The 21378-nt window shown below is 40.7% G+C and overlaps 1 protein-coding gene across 1 annotated transcript in view; it reads left to right on the top strand.

Moving 5' to 3' along the window:
- The first annotated feature begins 4288 nt into the window (after positions 1 to 4288).
- LOC6542342 overlaps positions 4289 to 21378 on the top strand; it is a 91129-nt gene continuing 74039 nt past the window's right edge. The window contains exon 1 of the mRNA XM_026978431.1: positions 4289 to 4436. Coding sequence (XP_026834232.1) covers positions 4289 to 4436 — 148 coding nt within the window. The remainder of the gene's footprint in view (positions 4437 to 21378) is intronic.

The following is a 21378-nucleotide window of genomic DNA, read 5'->3' as shown; positions in this document are numbered from 1 at the left end:
TTGTTGCTTTTATCACACGCAGGTCCGACGTTCAAATCGGATTTCGTGTTATTAGCACTGGACTCACCGCTCACCGCTCCCCATTTCCCATTTCCCCCACGCTTTTCCGCGTTTTCCTATACGAATTTCCATGCACAGCGGAAAATAATCATATAATACGACTGTACTTGTCCACGAGCATCTCTCTCTCTACAACATTAATCAAACTAAACGAAGACGTACGCTTTTTATTTTTAATGTGAATCGCGTAACGTAGTATCCTCGGAAATGACCAAATTAGAGTTATTTTTTTTCGGTATACCTCCTTTTTTTTGATTTGCGAGACAGAGCAAATGTCGAGTGAGAGCTCTCGAATTTCGCCCACGAATTGAGTCGTTTGCCGCTGTGGACTTTCTCACTGACATTTCCCGGCTGTTGGGCCATCTCTTTCGCACTGCTGTTGCCTTCTTTTTCCATTTCTCCGTGCTTTGGGATTGGGTTTGGCTTGGGGTGGCCTCTGGTTTTTGGTTTTTGGTTAGGCGGCTGCGACGCTGACAGATTATTTGCTTTATTATTCATAAGAACTACAGCGAACTGGGGGTCAGGAGGCACTGCTGTAATTCATTGTGTTTCAGGGGGTAACAAAGGGTAGATTGTTACGATTCTATCACAATGAGAGTTCAGTTGTGCCGAAATGGAATTGCAATTGCAGTGGAATTGAAATGGATGAGTGCTTCTGGTTAGTCGAATAAAAAGGAGCTACGCGTTTTTAAGAGCAATTCACGTTAATAGAAATGTACTCCATTTTTTTGTTGTTTAACTTGTTAAAGAATGCGCTGGTCTATGAATCTCACAGAAACTAAAATTTAAAATCAGTAGTATTAAAAGAAATTCGTAAGTCGCCATCAAATTTGGTAAGTCCTTAAAATCTGTATAATTCCTTTAAACCAAGTGTAATTAACGGTATCGCCGGCAGGGGGCGTCACCAGCTTAATGACCCCTAGAGGGAGCCACTCCCATCCGTCTATAAAAAGCATTTGAATGCCTAATCCGCTCGAAACGGCGATTACAGGGTGTTGGGTGCGTTCAGGCCCCTTGGCTGGTGTCTAGATTGTAATGTAGCTACTCATTTGGATTTATTAATTGCGTCCTGGCAGTGTGCGTAGCAAGTAAATTAATTAGCAAATACTTGCTTTAATAATCAGTTTAATGGAATTTGTAATTTAATGCGCCTAACGACGGAGTTTTATGAGGAGATTACGAAGGCAGAGACACCCTCTTTCCACACACTTATTGATTTTCCCCGCAATGAAATCGCTCTGTCTGCGTTGGCAATGTTTTACTGTCTGACAAGTCACCGCACTACCAGACCACAATTTGTTTAAGCGGCTTTAAATATTTCAACATGCCAACTTGCCAATCGAGCCCGCAAATGGACATGGGCGGCGGCAGGGGTTCAGGGGTCAGGGGTCACTCAACTCCAACCGGCGAACTGGACAGTCAATCACTTTGTACAACTTTTTATGGCACCACATTAATTGATAGCCAGGCGTATTGGTGTTACAAAATAGTGGCACTTGGAAAGGAACAATTTCTATAAGTATGTAAGCAGGTAATTAGCCTATAAATAGTTTTTACTAATAACAAGAGCTAATGCTTAGTGTTCAGCTAACATAATGCGTAGTGCTTGATGTTCTGCTATTTTTGAGCACTAAGCTTGAATGAAATCACACGTAATTAATAAATATTCCGTTCGATTTATTTCCGAAATGAGTATACCCGTTTTTCCCGAGTGCAGACTTAACTGAAATACGGATCGTAAAAGCCAATTGAAATTGTTCTTGTTGGCAAGAGCCGGGAAATAATTATTTGCGTGCCTGGCGAGTTTTCCATTTTACGATTTGATATGCTAAATAGCCGAAAAGTCGGCCATAAATTTTTAAAGCTTTCAATTATAATGACGATAAGCGTCACGTAGCCATGGCACCTCACCACCTCCAAGCAGATAAGTTTTGTCAGAGTTTGGGAAATATATTTTCCGGCACATTGCACAATCCACTGCAAAGCTCAAAAACACACGCCCAGCACCAACGGACAAACTCGAATTGCATAAATTTCGCAAGAGCAAATGGGGAGGTGGGCGTGGCCAAAGTTTGCCCGATAAACGCTGCTGCAAATGCTTAAAGACTTGTCATATCATTTCCACACACGTGTGTGCGTGTGTGCGTGTGTGTGCGGTCTCTCTGTGTGTTATCTTTTAATTAAACATGAAAGTGAGTTTGGCGAGCAAATTTGCTCAAACACACAGCAGCAAACAAACAGACAAACAAACCGCCCGTGGCAAGCACACAAATCATTAAAAAATAAAGCAAAACAAGCCAAAGGAATCGGGCCGGGCTTCAAAATGTCTTTCCAAAGTAAGGCTTGCCTTAAATTCTCCACATTTTTCCGCACAAAGGTGAGTGTCAACGGCTTGTAGCTGCTCCTGTCAGCAATGCAAAGTATCGCTTTAAAGAAACTTTGAGCATATTCAGCTCCTTTCCTGTTTGTGAGATTTTTGACGTATTTAGCAAGTTGCTCGACAAAGTTTTTATGTGTAAAGCGAATAGTTAGTGCCATTTCAAAAGTGTGCATGTGTAATGGCAGCAAATAATCTTAATAATATTAATTAGTCAACTAGATGGGATAGGAAGTAAATTAAAGTGGAGCTCCTTGGCTTTCTTACAATTTTATTAAATTCCGCGTAACTTAGTTTGCCGCAATCAATTTTTGCCACCGCCTGAAAGCCTTCCTCCCCATCGACGTAAAGCTTATCCAACCAATTTAGACAAATTCCTGTTTGCTCAGTATGAGAGAAACCAACCGTGGAATCAACCCACCACACACACCACACACTGCCGCAAAAAAGACCGGAGACACAAGTTCCTTGTGTACCTTCAGCCATAAGTCCACACCGTACAAACATGTCAACCGAGCACTAAACCACATTAAGAGAAGCGGAGATATAGCCCACTTTCCGCCCTGAAAATATAGAGAATGTGGGCGGGCTTGTATGGATCTTTATGCCCCGGCATCGTTTTAAGCGCCAGAGGAACTCAAATAGCGAACGCAGTCAGCATCCGACATGTGTGACAAGACAATGGCATTAGTTGCACCGAGCTCGACTGCTCGGCTTCTGTATGGTATATGGTATGGCACAGCCACCATAAGTTATGAAAGTTATTCCAAAATGTATAAGTTTTTTTTTTTTCCACCTGACACACAGAACACGTCTGCTTTGGTGGGCAATAAAAACGTGGCAGAAGTCCCAAAAACAAGCAGCATACGCATATCTAATTGAAGCCGTTCCAAAATACCCATACCTTCGCCCAGAAATGTGAACCACACTTTACACAGACGCTTACGCCAGTTGGCTAAAAGAAAAAATAAGAAAAGTATAGAAGCTGGAGTAGGTAGTCGCTGGAAATCAAAGGCAGCGAACAAACCGCAGACACAATCACCAGAAAATGTCCTTTGGGTGTAAAATCGATTAAGGCTCTGGGGTTGGGCGACAAGTGCGGAAGAACGGAAGTCAATCAGCGGGCTGGGAAATATCACTGCTCCACAGACATCAGGGAATTACACATGCTCAGCATTACAGGTGTGTGAAGGCATGCGAAAGTGCCTGGCTAATAAGCCATCGACATCTCGAAGATCCCATCTCGGTCTTTGTGCCGCCGACATTAATACTTGTGGAATGGCTAAAGATTTAGTTGCTGGCATACCGACTATCAGATACCGAGTGCCAGCTTTAATTGTAATCGTTGTACTTTTCACATGTTTTTGTGTATAATTTATCAAGCAATTTCCACACTTGAGTCTATTAGAACTTAACTTTGCATTATATTCCGCCTTTGCATAATTTGCACTACAACTTCTGGCGCTCCCCTAATAAGGGTATCAAATAAAGAACGTATGTGTTTGGCATTAGCAAAAGAATTTCCCCTGTTTGCTGCGACGACAGCGGTGGGGAGATGTGGAGGTGGATGTGGAGCAAGGGAGCCCTGGGAAGACAGACACGACGATGAAGGGTGATGGAGTGGGCGGTCGCCTGTTTGGTGTACATGCTTGGTTTACTGTAATTGCACGACAAAGTAAGCGCGTAACTGCATATTTACATATCACTCGGCGACAAGGACTTCGGCTCGATGAGAAGCGCGGAGAACGGCGGCGGGGGAATGAATTAAAATAAATTAAAGCGAGCTTTCAGGCGCTCTCCGCGCACATGTAAATAATGCAACGCAATTTTTCTCACGCGAGAGATCCGACAATGACTGCTTTCTTCCTGATTGATATGTCCGTCGTCCTGCTCGAAGGATCTTATCCGCTCAAGCTCAAGGTGTTGAATCATTTAAGATGTCGCTGCCATCAGCAACTCGCTTTGATTGCAAGGATACCCAAGGATGCTGATGAAGGATGTGCCCCCGCAGCACTCGAGTCATTACGACTGCTCGTGGCATACCATTCCGCGCCCCAGGCCTTCTCCCCTTGCAAAGCAAATCAATTAGATACATGAATCTGTTGAAAACCAGAGATATTTGTACATGGAAAGCCTCGGGCGGTTGATTAAAGTGCACTGGCAAGCAACGTAGTGAAAGGGCGCTTGAAAGTATTGAGAGTATGTGGGAGTTTGATTTTAGAGAATTTCAATCAAAAAAAATCGAATTAATATGTTCTGCACTATGTATTATAGTTGTATTACTATTTAATTATAATTATGCTAAACCTTATCAGATTTCAAAGGCAAAAGGAGCTTGCAACAAAAACTCTATGCCATGTTGTGGCTTTTAGTTCGGGTTTTCTTGTATGAAAGGACAAAGCCAAACATATGTGGACAAGGAAAGGTAACTATAAATATTCTGCTAGATAACACACATATCGCACAACTTTTGCTGAACAGAGAACATAAATTATGTGGTAAACTATTGCCAAAGCGAAAAGGAAAGCTCGGGACAAAAACGAGAAAAAAGGCAAAGAATTTGGACTTTCAGCGGAACCGACATGCAGCACCTTGGTTACCTTCGTCCACTCTTTATCCGTTCTTTGTCCGTTCTCATTTTGTGTTAGGTATTTTCCCCGCATTTTCCGCCCGAAACCCCACCCCTCCCCCACATGCAACTGTCAACTGTACACTTGGCCATGTCTTCACTACGCATTCTCAGCTGCCCCGCCCCCATTTTCCGACTTGTATGCTCCTCTTTGGCGGCGGCAGGTTGTTAATCCACATACAAATATTGCGCATACGCCCCGTGAAGCTAAAGCAAAAACTAAGCAACACACTCAGAGAAGTGGGTTCATAGTTTGAAAGAAGAATACAAATGTATTAAACTCATTGTTTTTAGTTTGAAAAATTAGTTAGTATTTGGAGTTTGCTGAGCATTTCAGAACTTATAACTTCTAAGATTTCCACAGGATTAATTTCTGACATCTGCTTTGTAAATAAAGTAAATACTGCTTTCTAAAACCTACTATATACTTGCAAAACTTAGTGAAGCGAAATATAAATTTGTGTCGGCAGATAGCTATCAGTCTTCTAATTCAGTTGGTCATTTTAGCCAAAACAAAATTTTTTGCGCATTGTGTTAGGTTTATCCGAGTGCATTTTCGTTCACAACTAGGTGAGCTTTGTTTTGCCATTGCGTTCGCCCTCGCACTGTTGTTTTATTAACCCAATAACTAAATGGCGAGTGCCCCTTTAAAGCACCTCATTCTATTCTATTCTCTTTTTGCACGTGTCAGCCGTAGGCAAAAGCCAGAGTTCAAATGAGTGGAATGCGGGTGCCTTGTCTTTTTGTTTTGTGTGTGTGTATGCTCCACTTGTTAACTGCAGCAGGGGCTACTGTACAGGGAAGCCCCGGCTCTGCACTCCTTTGCTATATATTTTTGCCAGCTACTTATCTAACACCTTTGACTCCATTACGTCGCTTCCTGCGGCAGCAGGCTTACCTGTCATGGCAACCCATCCCGAGCTTGGCTTGTCGGGATTTTAATTAGCACTGGAGATGCAACAGGACCTTCTCCCACTCCACCGCCTGCAGTTTGGCCCACAAGAGCGGGGGGATGTCCAGTGCAGAGTTTCCTGCATGTCCTTGCTTCACACCGTTTTAGCTGCTCGCTGGTTCGGCAAAACGTTTTGGCCCCCGTTTATCTGCTTTCCTTTCGTTGACACGCTCTTGTCGCTCATTATCCTTTATGCATTTTTCATAAACGGAGGAACACGGCACCGGCAGCGGCAGCAGCAACAGCAGTAGCTGCTAAAAATTAAATAAAAAGGACCAAAGCCACCGCGAGTTGCCAAAGAAACTTCCAGCAATTGAAATTATATATATACATATATATTTCCTTCTTTTTTGGCGGGGAAGGATAATTTCTTAAGCACGTGCCGGGCAAGCTAATGCCACAAAAGGCAGAAAGATGGAGCCAACCCAAATTAGATTTAAGCAACTCCATTGAAGTGTGGATCAAGGGAATCCCCGTAACCTTAGCTCAGCAAAAGTCGCCCCAAGGATCTCTCCTTAGCCTGCTCCTTCGTCTCTCCTTCCCATCTGGAAATTCGCCCTCTTGCCACGTGGCGCTGCATTTTTTATTACAATTTCGCACTTCTGCAGCTCTTTTCTTGTGGGGGGCCGTCAGGGGTTAACATTTTAGGGGTGTGGGTTAAGGGGAATATGGCCCTTTGCAGGTGCTGGTTGCACTTTTTGTGATGCTTTACTCCCCTTCACTTGAAATAATATTTTGGTTACTTGTAATATTCTTCAAGTAAAGCTGTTTTTGTCTGAAGGAAATATTGTTTGTTTAATGAATACCTTTGACACGAAATCATTAAAAAGGTATAAAATGCTTTCTAGTAAATCTCTTCAAAACTATAATGTCACGACAATGAAACCATTGTCACCTCTTCGTACCTTTCTCATTGTTTTCCCCACAGTTAATTGCTTCCCACAGCACTTTCTAATTTCCAGGGTATCTCTGAGTGGCCATCTCTCCGGGGACATTTTCCCAGTTTTTCCCTGCCACCAGCAGAGAATTGCTACCCAACGGACGGAGCTGTGTGCATAATTTCTATTTGTGCAAATTGTGGCGCTTAGTTTTCTTATTTCCCTCGGTTTTTCAGCGTGCCAGTTGTTGTTCTGCTTTCAATTAGAATGAGCGAGGCAACAGTTTGTCCTCAACCTTTTTCATCTCAAAGCCTCCGGCAATTGTCTTTCTGTTGTAAGTGGGATGCTAAATCTGTGGCAACTTCTTCGCATTTTATGCTGGGAAAGGTAGGCAAAAAGATTGGGAATGGGGAAAACTCGGAGAAAACCCAGGGAAAACCCAGGCCCAGTTGCACTTTTGTTTCGCGTCGCTGAGCCACGACACTCCACAGTTTTTGGCCCCAAGGCCCAGACGGATGCTCCCTGCCATAACTAAAATAAGACACTAGGCACTGCTGCTCTTTCCTTCAGGTTTTTCCTCACGTTTTCCTTCATTTTCCCCACTCAATTCGCATTTTTCACCGTGCACTGCGCCTTTTGCACTCGCCGTTCCATTTTGAATTCCCGCCGCTATTGTTGTTTTCCCACCGCCACTCGAGTGGCACTTTTGGCATTGTACACACTGATATATGGATCTTTTGAGTCTCTAATTGTTATGCTCTTTCAGAGGGTATTTCTCCAACTATATGTTCTGTTTGTATCCTAATGATCTCCTTCAATTCTTAATCTTTAACCATAGTAACACATAACTAATAAAATTTAATTTACTTTCCTAACTTAACCACAGTAACACATAACTGATAGAAGTGCGTAACGAATTGAAATAGTTCGTATGGACATATATTTCACTTGACATTAGTGTATTCATAAAGTCGTCGTGTTGTTGGTTGTCATTCATCATTTATTGTTGTGCCGTAAGCTGGAAATTAAAGAAAGGCTTTTCCTAACACCTGCATTGTCTGTTGCCTGTTTGTTTACCATCTTGTGGTCCAAGATGTAGGACTGTCTGCTTGGCAACTCAGCTGAGCCTCTTCAACCAACTTTGATTACAAACGAAACTGAATGCAGCGGTTACAGGGCGTCTCGTGCACTTGCACCTGGCTTTTATACTTCTGCCTTTCAGGGATTTCCCCTTTTAATTTCTCAGGTCTCAGGACTCGGCGCTCAGGACATCCTGCGCCGATGACAACGGCAGCCTTCGCACTTTCGCTTCAAAAGTTTTTCTCATCATAAAATACCGCGCCAAAGGCCCTTTGACAGTTTTAGAAGGCGCGCGTTTTTAATCAGTCGCATGAGTTGCGCCTCGCTGCGCTTTACAACACTTTACGACCCCTTTTCCCAACTTCCCACTTTGTGGCGTTCAATGTTCAGCGTTCAGTTTCAAGATTTTAGGGTTCAACGGCTGGTTTGCCGAAGCTCAGAGGGCATTTCACAGCAAAATGTGTGCGATTTGCGGTTCGTTATTGAATATTTGAGATAAAGTTCGCTTTGAAGCGGAAGCCGGGTGGCTAATGGAAAATTAAGCAAAGAAGCTATATGCTTGCTGCTAGAGGGGTAATAAGCAAGCTTTTGAAGATTATTTCTTACAATAAGTACGCGTTTTTTTAATTTAAGCAACCTTTAATAAATATATTAATAAAGCTCCGTCTATTACTAAGCATTAAACAAATCTTCTAAACACGTTAGCAGAAATATTTCGTACGTTTAAAACCACAAGTGAGCAATTGAAACGAAATTGCAATCGATTTCAATTTGCAAATTGTTGTTCCCAACACTTATTTAATAACGCCTGAATTGAATGCCTAGTGCCCATTGCTTAATAACTCAAATATCATAATTACAATGGAATTAAATTATTCAAATACCTGAGCAGCAGCTTGTGTGTCTTGTCTGCTTCATAATAAATTCACTCGCTTAAATAAATACAATATTTATGGATTAATTATTTAAAATACCAGTCTTTACATGACGCAAACACTCAAACTGAATTGAATCAATCCCACCAGACAGACATTGATGAGCTATAAGTGTGTCAACATGAATAGCAATCGAAGTGATGTAAACATTTGTTGGGCTGAGCTCTTTTTTTTAATAAATTTTAAATAAACAGCGAGTCGCGTACAGAAGGTAAATATTTGCATTAGATGCGATACTTTTCACTTTGAGTTGGGTCTCTATGCCATCCCAGTGCCCCTCATCGCCGCTATCCAACACTGTTTATGGTATTATGCCAGGGACAACTTCTGTTTGCTTTATAAATTATTGACACTTTATTGACAGGAGTGTGGAACAATGGCACATCAGCTTCATTATGCCTCTCGACGCTCATTGATTGTCGGATCCAGTGTACATGCATACAAATGTACGTACCTATACATACACATTCACATTCACATACACATTCACGTATACATACATAGCTAGCCGATTTTCCCCCAACTCGACAATTACGGGAAAATGCACGCCTTTTAAGCCCTCACGCACAATTGGCCAATTTATAAATTATGAAAAAACTAACAGAATGTGTGCATAAAATATTAAAGTGCAACTAATAAATAATGAATGTCGCAGACAGAGAAAAAAGCATTGCAGCAAAAATGATAATACGAATTAAGTCCATTTGACACCTTTTGTTGGCATAAAAATCTTTTTTCCTTCACTTTGGCACGTCGCACGTGGTCGCAAAGCAAAAAAACAAAATTAAGTGCAATATAAAGTTATTTATTTGCATAAATAATTAAATAACTTGTGTGAGCGGCTGTGCGTGCGTGTGGGTGGTTTCCACTAACAAATTGATTGTGGTGCGCAATCAAGTGGAAATAGCCCCTCGACCGACTGAGCAGCTGAAATTCAAATGAAATATCCAGTTCGCAGTGGGAATTGATTGATTACAAAGCATAACCAGCTCAAGGGATCAGTTAAATGTGTGGGTATTTATCTGCTGGGACCTCGAACATATTTACAAGGAGCTAAGGATTTCCGGAGATTAGGGCACAAGGATAATATTAGGGTACTAAAACTTTGAAAGGTATCTCAGATTTTCGTAGACAAACTTACATTTTAAGTTCCGTTTCTTAAGATTTTATATATTTTTCCAACATAGTTGACCGATTTTGTTGGACATTTTTTTTTTTAATGACATGAAATGCAAATATTGCGAGAACACAAACATGAATTGATTAAATTATAACGTAATCAAATTTAACCAAATAGTTTGTTGATTATTTTCGGAGCGTGCAAAAAGTGGCATCTCGTGTCAATCAATTCAGGCGGCTAATTGCACAAATTTTATATTCCATATTAATTTACATCTCATATAAATTAATTCCCGCTTTTTCCATCGATGTGGGGATTTATTCATGATGTTGCCATGGGAATAGGGCATTGAATGAAGTGACATAAGCTCCATTTTTTATGGACCCTTTACCATTTCACTTTTATTTGCTCACCCACCTAGCCGATTCCGATTCTGATTCTGATTCCGATTCGTTCGTCACTTTTGTTTGTGCGACAATTGATTTATATCAATTTCCATGAAGCATTTCACTTATGTAACGTGTAACGCGCATGATTAAGCGCACACGAGGCTTTATGAGTTAAATCTGTTTGCATTAATTAAAAGCACAGAGTAAAGACTACAGTTGATATTGACGAACTGTATTTGCGGTAATGACTTTGGCATGTATACCACCCAATTTATGGAATACAAAGGTGAAAACATGAGCTCAGCCCCCACTCAATCACATTAAAGCTTTATTAAGTAAAAATTGATCCAGCTCGAGTTCCGTATCGTTTTCATTCTTATTTCCCTCATCAACAACGCATAAAAAAAATAACACTTTTGGTGGGGGAAAAACGTCAATACGGCGTAAATAAAACACAATTTATCTCAATAAATTTTCAATTAACGTTGAAACATCTCAGCCTTTCCGAAAAACCCACAGACAGCTACATTTTTAGCTGCGTGGGGTACGCGCTTGTCTAACTGATTGACAAGAAACGAGTCAAAATTGAAATATAAATGAAGCACCGTTTCGCGCAGCCGAAAGGGGGGAAAATTCAGCGCGCAAAAGCGGAAAACGCTGGCGAGTTTTCCAAAAGCGAGCCAAAAATTCGCAATATAAATTTTGGGCCATCAAAAAGAGAAGGCCTGAAAAGCGAAAGAGCAGCGGACGAACGGATGAACTTGTGACTGATGGCAAATATATACAAAAATCTAACCAGTCGAGCACGCCATGTAAGCAGTGATGCTCTTACAAATGCAATATTATAATAAGTTAAATTTTATTTAATTTTCAGACTTAAGATTAAACGCAGTATTTTACAAAATATTTTAGAATAACCTCCTTCTATTTCAAACCAGTATTTGCTTTCGGCGAAAAGCTTTCTGTCTAAATGTCTAGCTCTCAATTTTGTTTTTTTTTTTTGGGCAAACAATTTTGAAATCGAAACAGGTTTGTTTTCTTTTAATTTATTTTATTTTATTTATTTTTCATATTTTTCGCATATACAATTATCACACTCCATTCCACTCCACTTGCACCTGTCCAAAAAATACACATACCCAAAAGTTCTGTGAGGACAAAAACTAAACAAGTTTTTGGCGTTTTGTCAAAAATCAAATTACGAGTCTATGCCCAAAATGCAAATTTTTTGCCTGAGGCAGGCCAGAGCTTGGGGTCGAGTGATTGGAGGGGGGAGGGTTTGGGAAATCACAGAAAAAACGAGCGAAATACGTTGACAGGGCAGAGATGCACTCGAAAGGCTGCCAAAAGTTTAGCAATTTATGGCTGCAACGGGAAAATGAATCTGAATCTGAATCGAATCTGCCGGTTTATAACCGACATAAGCATGCAATTGACAGGCTGTCTGCCTTTAAAACTCCAGGTCCACTCCACTTCCTTCCATCGGAGCAGATCAACAGGATATAATGAACATTATGCTCCATCCCTCCCCCGAAAGTCAATGCACAAAAGCTAAATGAGTGGATAAAATGCCCGGGGGAGGATGAAGTTAGGATCTCGGAGTGGTGAGCGTTTCATCATTCAGTTAGCCAAACAATAAGGAGCCAGGATGCGGGGGACTGGGCAGGAACTCGGCTGCAATCAACATAATCGTCGAGCAGGAAAGACCCGTCCACCAACAACAGCGGGCCATGACAATTTCAAATGAATGTTAAATACCAGTGGCGGAGGGGGGTCTCATACTTTTCAGGGGCAGGGGGGTCTCAAAACAGAAACAAACGAGCGGCGTCGACAAACATAACACAAAAACAGCGGAAGCAACAACAGGAGCAGACTGAAAAAAGAAATTAGGCGCTGAAGCTATAACTCGAATTGGGGATACCCCATACCACTCCTTCTCGATTCTTGTTCTTACTGAAAAACAGGAGAATTCACTCTAAACAAGGTTCCAACTATCTTTGCATTATATTCATGCGCTTTTAAACTCACAAATATATATATAACTCAGCTCAAGAATCATGTGCTTCCAATTGTGGTGTCCGCATAGACAATATACCCCATTCCTTATGCATACCCCACATAAAAATGTAAAAACAAGCAGAACAAGTAAACATTTTTTCCAGCAGCGACAGCGGCAACAAAAGCCTTGCCACATGCTGCGACGCCAGCAACAAGGAGCAATAACAATTGCTGCAACAGCAGCAGCAGCAACAGCAAACACACACCAACAACAACAGCACATTAACCGGCAACAATAGCAACAATAACTGAGGGGCAACAACAAAGTTGCATAAAAGCGCAAAGGCAACGCACACAAAAGGACAACAGGCAGTGCACAAAAACAGGACATCATCATCTGTTTGTCTCAGCCTCCGTCTGTCTGTGCAGCACACTACACAGAGAGAAAATGTGCAGTCAGTTGTGCTTATGAGTACCAGCTCAACAAAATTCGGCTCGTATTTATTAAAAACAAACATTACACATGCTTGAAAACTGAAAGTAACTATGACAATTTCCTAAGGAAGTAATAAAACGATATGAAAATGCTTTTATCTGTGCACTGCTTCGTGTCTAAAAAAAGAAAAATCCCGCTGAAATCATCAGTGGCGGTATTGTTCGGCTACTCTTGCCATCTTGCCACAGAATGCAGCATTTAATTGCAGCACGCTGCTGTCGAAGCAGTGAGTGGGTGGAGGTGGTCCGAAGGACCTGCTCCTCGAGAATCGGCAGCTAACCTGACTGAGCTGCGAACTCCGAAAAACGCTGCTCGTCCAAAAGCTAATTAAGCTAAAAGTCAACGCTGTCCACCGAAGTTCCTCACACCACACCCTTGACCCCTTGACTATAAGTCCTGCGAAAGTTTGCAGCGCGCCAAAACGGACGACATTCATTTAAAATTAATTAAAAGAAAATTCGCTCAACTGTAAAACGAAAAGACAAAAGAACCGAAAAAAAAAAAAAATGAAAATGAATAAGGTAAGGGGAAAGAAATGAAAATTGAAGGATTTTTCTCGTGTTTCCGCATATTTTTTTTTTAGTAGTTACTGTGAGAATCGAAGTTTGAATGCTCTCGAAAAATAGTGAAATTGAATAGCTTGGAAACGAACATACATTGCATGTATGGATGAAGGAAAAATTGCACAGCTAGAAGGGTTATGAGAAATTACACTTCACTGTGTTTCCAAGTTCAAAATATCCAAACAAGCAATTTAAAAAGAATTCGAAAGTGACTAATTGGTATAGATTGCTAGATTTAAATGCTATGCTACAATAAATAAAGCTTCTAATACGCAGCAATTTTTTAGCATTCTATGAAACATGCAAAGAGTGGTTAATAATAGTTCTCAACCTTTTGAAAGGGCATTGTACGGAATTCATATTGTTCGGCATTAAATGGCCGAAATGAAAATCTGTGCAAATTATTTCCCAGCTGCCTTCGTGGAAATGTAGTGCAATTAATGTTTATTAACATTTGGCTTGAATGTTGGTCGCCATAAGCGGCTTTTCCGACTTACCGTTTTCCATATTACCCTGCATCTGCCGGATGCGCTTAAGTATCTGTAACTGCGTCGACTATCCATTCCTTTTTAATTGCGAGGACAAGCGTCTCGACGGAAGTCTAGACAACAACAATGAGTGGATGGGGCTGAGTGTCATTCTCATTTATTTTGCAATTTTCGGCTGGAAAATATTGCTTGTTTTCTTTGAATTTCCGGAATTTTATTCGCATGTGTGGATCACATAAATTATGGCTTTCGAAGACTTAAGGCCTTTCCTCATATCCGGCAGGCAGACAAATTGGCTCTTACACTCTCTACTATATCAATTGTTAATTATTTGTATGCTTCAGGCACTGCGAAAAATTAAATCGGATCGGATTTGGCTGCCTTTTGTTTGTGTTCAATTTCCTTTTAATTTTTAGCTTAGCCCAAAACAATTTCGCATCTGAGGAAATGGCAGTTAAATTGAGTTTAAAGTTACAACCGACTTGGTGATGAAAATTTAAGATTGCCTACTCGAATTTCACAAAAAGTTAAGCACTTTTTTCCACTTCCACTCACAGCCTGGACTCTCCGTCTTCATTGGTAAAAATTGAAAGTGATCCTTGCCAAATATTTGTCAGTCATGTGTGTGTTTTCCGTTCTTGCTTTTGCATCCCCTGACTGTTGGCATGTGGCTAAAGTATCTGTCTGTGTCAGAAATAATTAAATCAGACACACGAGCCAACAAAACTCGCACAGATAAACAAGCAAATTACGTGAGTTCTGCAGAAATACGAGTCACTCGAATATTAGCTATTCACGAACTTGCAATGCCCTACGAATTAGAGTTATGAAAATGTCAGTATAAAAGCTTTATAAACATTTATCATTTCAGTTATTTTCTAAATAAAGTAATGCACGTGAAAGAATAACCTAATCAGTATCTGTAAAGCTGTAAATTTAACTTCCTGTGCTCCACAAGTAAGTAGCATTAAGTAAAAGTGGAGTATTAATTGGTTTCATTCAACTGAAGTGTGGTACTGAATTCATGAAGGTACACATCAAAACTTCAGGAACAGTGCAAAGACAAGTTCGTAGAAATCGGAGATGAACAATAGGTATTAAGTATCAGCAAAATCAAATTTAGCATTTCTGGGAAACCATCAAAATAATAATAACTTGAACAAAAAGAAAAGGGGAAATAATTGGCCTGGAAAAGCAGAATAGGTTCCTATGAAATAAGCTCTATTTACTGATATCCTAACAACTTTTACAATAAAACATATAGGAGCTTATTTTTTGGCGATCTTATAAGAGTCGTAGTTTGCATAGAATCTCTGCAGATATATACCCTTAATCCGTTTAATTTTTGACCCACTTCAGTGGAAGCAATCCGATTAATGTATGAATACATCTGCTGCCCTTGCATCCCCTAGAATTTCACACAAAAATTACCTCAGTAAAATGAATCTCCACCGGGGATTCGTTTTGCGAGAGAAGAACGCTTGAGAATGCCAAGGAATTTTTTCCTCCATTTTTGTATTTCATGTCCCTCACCTGTCTGTCTGAGGCTGAACACTCGGCTGTCAGGTGGAAACGGACAGCAACACCTAGGAAACTGCATACAATTAACAGGCGCACCGAACTCCTTCCTCAGAATTTGAGTCCTTTGTGTTTTTGCTCTACAGCTACCCGCTGCCTTGGCATTCTAATTTGCATTTCTGCATTTCCCAGCGCCTCGGCAGCCTCAATTGAATTTTGACGCGGCCGATCCTGCTGCTGTTGGTTCTTTGGTCCTTTGGTCCTTCGGCTACTGGCGGCATTATCTGCAGCTCTCATTTTTTACGGTGTGCCACGGCTTGCATGTTTTATGCATGTGCCAGCTTCTGGATGGGGATCCAGATACACAAATAAAAAAACTGCTGACATTCGGTGCAAGTGCAATTTCCAATTCTATTATTGATTGCTCCTGATCCACTATTAATATATTCTTGATATGGATCAGACATAACATTAATGTTTCTTTGCAGCTTTAGATACTTTATTTTTTGTTAATACCATATTTTTTGTTTCTGTGCATTGATACAGCTTTAGATACACGGGTATCAACAAAAAAGTCAGAAATGCAGAGCCCAAATGCTTACAGCATCGCCAAGTACAAAAAACAATTGATAAAGCTGTTTTAAGAGGAGTGCAAGTGAAATGCACTCTAAAACTAAATCCTATTTTATACATGTAATTTGAGAGATACATATGATGAATTTGTCATGCAACCGATGGCACTTCTTAAAACATATTGCATATTAGGGAACTCAAAAAGCACTTAAGAATGTAGCAATTTGTATTTATTACTCACATATTTCGATTTTTGATTTGTTTATTTGGATACGTTTTTTGTTAGATTTTTGCAATAATCGTGGTCTTCTTTTTTAGCAGTATATTGAACTAGTGGCGAAGCAGGATGCATACAAAAGTATCTACAACTTGAGCTTTTGTTCGCTCTCTCAACTAAACGACAGCAAAGGATAGCTGCATTTTTTTGTTTGGGGGACGAGAACGATTCACAAGTTTTGGACGATGGTGTTTATTTTAGTTTTAGTAGAGGAAAACACACCTGAAAACTCCCTTTAAGTCGCCATAACTCAAAGTCTGATTTGGGTTTATCTGTCGCTGCTTTTCAACGCAATGTGGTTTTACTCATACTTTGCGGGATTTTCGCCACTGTTTTCCAGCTCTGAAAATGCGATTCTCTTGTTGCGTCCATATATGGTTTTATATTTGGATGTAAGGGAATGTAGATTTTTTGGCTGCACTGCGTTTACAACTTTACTTATGCTTCGCTATTGCGATTCCGCTTTTTTTCAGCAGTTTCAGCGGTGTCCTTTTTTTTGTTTAACTATCGCATTGCATTGAATTTTTTTCTTTTAGTTGTATTTTTCTTCGTTTGCATTAAGCAAATTTTCTTTGGTTTCTGTATTTTTTTTCTGTTGGCATTTTCCCTCTCCCAGTCCCAGTTGGTTTTGTGGCCAATTATGTTTTTCTGCTTTTCTTTCTCTGCTTTTTTTTCCTCTGCTCCCAGTTTTCTATTTCTATTTTTATTTCATTTTTCCGTTTCAGTTCCCTTATGGCTTGTACTTTTTCTGTTGTTGTTGTGATTGACATTTGACGTTAAATGCCAAATTAGCCGGCATTTTGTGTTGAGGGTGTTTGTTTTGGCCCCAGATTAGTTTGTTGGCTTAAAGATTGACTCCAAGTCGTTGGGCTAACTTTAAGGGAAATCTTTATAAGCTGAGCAGCTGCAACTGCTGAAATGACGATAAGTTTTTCCGCGCATAATGCGTGCAAAAGTTCTCCAGTATCTTTTCTCCTCAGGTAAAAGTAAACAGTGAGAGAGTTTTACTCTAAGTTTATGAGTCAATTCTTGAAAAAAGAGCAAAAAAGAGAGGTTGTAGGTTACAACAATTTCATTTCAATGCACGCACGAAAGTATAATTAATAAAACATGAAATTAGGAGCGCGTTTTGCATTTCGTAGCTACTGCAATCACAGTGTTTCTTGCAATTTCCTTGCCATCCAAAAATCTCTTTTAACAAATGAGCACAAAATTTATGCGGGCACAATAAAAAATGTTTAAATATCAATAAAAAGTAGTACGGAAAGTTGCCAACTCGAAACTCAGCTGCACCTGCTTCATTGTGCTCGTGCGCTGGAGTATCTGTGTGCCCCATTGTGACTGTGTGCATGTGTATGAAGTATCTGTGTGCAGTTAACGAAACAGAAAATGCAGCAAAGGATCTGGGATGTTGAATGGGTTATGAGGGTTTGAGAGCCACTGACGCAGCCGAAAAGTTCAACTACATAAACAAGTCACGTGTGTGCAACGTGTGCGAAGTGCAGCGAAATGAATCGAGTGGGGAAACTTCGGGTTGCGGGGTTGCTGGGTTACGGGGTTTGGGCTGGTGGAAATGAGGAAATGCGGTGGAAAAGGGGTATCACCTGCAGACGTTTATGTGCCACTCGTAACCGGCGCCGCTTTTGTTTCCACCTTCCAACTTCGCCGTTTTTGAATCTTTGGGTTCTCGATGCACCGAAAGAAAAGTGTTATTGCAAATTTAGAAAAAATTTGTATCGTATGTATTTATACCCTCCAGATAGGTTGGTTAGGTGGGTAGCATACTAAGTGCCACACGTTCTTTTAGACAAGGAAACCCTTTTGATATGCGATTCCACAGTAATACCTAGATCGTTTTCTCACTGTTTTCCGAAGCTCTTGGGCATCTTTCGCTTCTAGTTCTTCTTGGTGCATATTTCACACCATGTGGCAACGCTCGCAAGAAGTTTCCCAGGCCTTTCATTCCATTTCCACCTGCTGCGAAGCGAAGCGAAATAACCGCAATGTCGGCGGGTAAAAGGGGAAAAGCCACCCACCCACCCACACACACAGCCAAAAAGATTTACTACTTCTACGGCACTTCGCCCAACATATTCCCCATGGTCACCACACCCCACGCCAACCCGAGAAGTTCGCCCAGCTGGCAGTAAAATAGTAACTGACGGCATGCAAATTTGTTTGCACTCGCCCAGGAAGAACCAGTACCAGTACCACTACCACTGCCAGAACAAGAACAATGCGCCATTGGCAGCGAAAATGGCAAACGGCAACCTGCTGGCTGGGCTTTCATTATTATGGGTACAGGTAACACCCGTAAGGAAGATCTGTCCGAAAACGTTAAGCTAATACTATCAAATGAATAAATATTACTGGGATGCCAAAGAAATATTTAGAGCTTAACACTTTGTGCATTATAAAAATAACTGAATTTTTGAAGAACTATAACTATATTTTATATAAGGTTACATTATTCTATATTCCTTTTCTTGACACCTTAACTTATTATTTCTAATATTATTGATTAATAACAGTATTATATTTATAAATATTTAAGTCATGTGAAATACACGAGTTTCCACTGTGAGACACCCTCATGACGCCTTCCATGTTGTTGTCGCATAAATTTTGCGGCTTCTTAAGTCGCAAGCAATAAAATAATATTAGCTGCATAGTCTATATGACCTCCGCCCCGTTTGCCCAAAAGTATGCAACACGACAGTGCAATATGATTGCAGTTGGCAGGAGCAGAAAGGATATTTTGTGGGTGGAGTGCGGGTGTAGCAGGAAGGAAACGGTCCCCACTCAGGACAAACGCATTTGTCGTATAATTTATGACAAGAACGAAAACTTTGTTGCCGATGAAGGTTAGACAGCCAAATACAAGCCACTCTGGGAATAAATGACTTACCAAATACGGATAGTTTTGGGAAACTACATTTTTACATATTGATATTTTTATAAAGGAGTTTGTTATGTAACATGAAATATTTGTATTCGTTTTTGAATAACAACACACTTTTGCTGCCAATTTCGCGCAGTGTAAGGCAAGAAAGAGGACTCCGAATTAGGAACAGCCTGCCGGATGCACTGTGATGTGTGAAATGCGATGTGTGGGTGGGTGTGGGCCTTTAGAAGTGTTGCATGTTATTTATGAGCGTCAGCCGTGGACAATTTGATTGCTCGAAACTGCATGTCAAACCATTGCCAGTGGCCATTAAACTGTAGGTCAAGTGCTTCTCGCTCCGTGGAATCAGCGTAATGCCTATAAAAAGTTTTATGGCAATGAGGGCGCACAGCAAATAGCCACATAAGTCTAAGGATGGACAGATAAAAGTTTGATGGGGCTAACTGGCGATTAACGATTTGGGCTGAGGGGCTAAAAAAGTCGTAATTCAGTCATTGCCATTGGAAATATAATTTGAAATTGCTTAGAGCAGCACCAATTTTATTTCTGTTTACTAGAGTTGCAGTAAAAGCTGACTGAATTTCAATCACTGGATTTCCGATGGACTTACCTATTTTTAATAGGTATTTCTGCAATTAAACTGTGATCAATTGAAATGGAACACTTTAATTATCATACAATCTGAGCTATTGGTTTTTCAATTATATTTTTTGAATTAACTTACAATCACGTGCATTTTAGATCTTACAACTTATTTTAGAATCTGTACACGTTCCTCAAACTAAATGCATTACGTTTTTAACATGAATTGCAGCAGTTATCTCTATTTCCTACTGCCTGCAAAAGTTCCCCTCAAAACAGTTTCACAGGTAACTGTCAAGCCGCAATCAACATTAGCTCAGATGTCCAACTATTCCTGGTCTATGCCAAAGCCCACCACCCCCTATTTTCCCACCGCTCCCCCCAATTTTCCAGCCCCTTAACGCCCCAAGCTGTCACAGCAGCCACCTCTTTTGCCAAACTGTCATTATGGGCTCGAAGATAAACGACTCTCTGGCAAATTTTTCTTTTTCCGTGTCTGCCGGGTGGGAAAATCGGGTGGTTGGAAAATGGGGGTGGTGCTGCCGTTGACTTTTCATATGGCCGCGGTAGGAACAATTTAAAGTTTTGGCTATTAGGCGGGGCGACTGGAGGGCGGGAGCAAATGGAGGCTGCCGCCTGAAAATAGTTTCAAGTTGGCCAAAGTTTCAACAGTAAAAGTAGCGCAAAAAAAGGGGAAAAATGTAGTAAAACCTGGAAAATGCGGGAAGCTGAGGGGGGAAACAAAAGCAGCATCGATTGACAGTGAGTGTTGCAACTCCTTTTTTCACTTCTTTTTCGCCATTTTCCTGAGTGTCTGTCATCAATCTGGGGCCAAAAGTTTCACTCAGTTTGTGTCTGTTTTCTTCACTCCTGCACTGGGAAAATGTGATAACACAATTACAATTAATCGCCAAAACTTTAATTTTATAGAACTCATAAGATAGTGTACCATCATTATAAGTGATGCTAATGGAACGATCATTTCTTTGCGACTCCGAGGCGTTTTTGAAGGAAATTAAATACAATTAAATAAGATTTTGCGCCACTGCATATGGGTGCAATTTTTTTGGGCAAACTATTTTTGTTTATGGCATGTCAACGCCTAATGACGCGCCCATTTTTCATGCACAATTTTTTGAAAAGGCCTAGATGGGTCAGCTATCATTCCGCCCCCTTATCCGTAGCTCTGCACTTTCAGAACTTCAAGTTTGAACCATCCTAACACTTGCACTCACATATGGATGGGGCAGGAAACGTTTAGTTGCAAGATAAATTACCCAGCCAGCTGGATGAAGGGGGCGTGGCACGTGTCTGGAGGGGGGAAAGGAAAGCAGAAAAGTGGAAAATGGGGTAGGGGCATATAGCATATAGCACTACTGACTAAACTGATTTCATGCAATTTGGCTCGCAGCGTTGGCCAAAAGTTGCAACTGGCAATCGTAAATTGTTCGCTAGCAACATTCGTACTTCCTGGCACAGTTTTTTCCAGTTTTTTTCCTGTTTTCGGGGGAATGGAAAATTGAGTGGGGTGGTTGGCGAAAAATCAGAACATAAGTGA

This window comes from Drosophila erecta, unplaced genomic scaffold, assembly GCF_003286155.1.
Source record: "Drosophila erecta strain 14021-0224.00,06,07 unplaced genomic scaffold, DereRS2 tig00000055-arrow-pilon, whole genome shotgun sequence".
Taxonomy (NCBI): domain Eukaryota; kingdom Metazoa; phylum Arthropoda; class Insecta; order Diptera; family Drosophilidae; genus Drosophila; species Drosophila erecta.
This window is presented reverse-complemented; position numbering and strand designations above follow the sequence as displayed.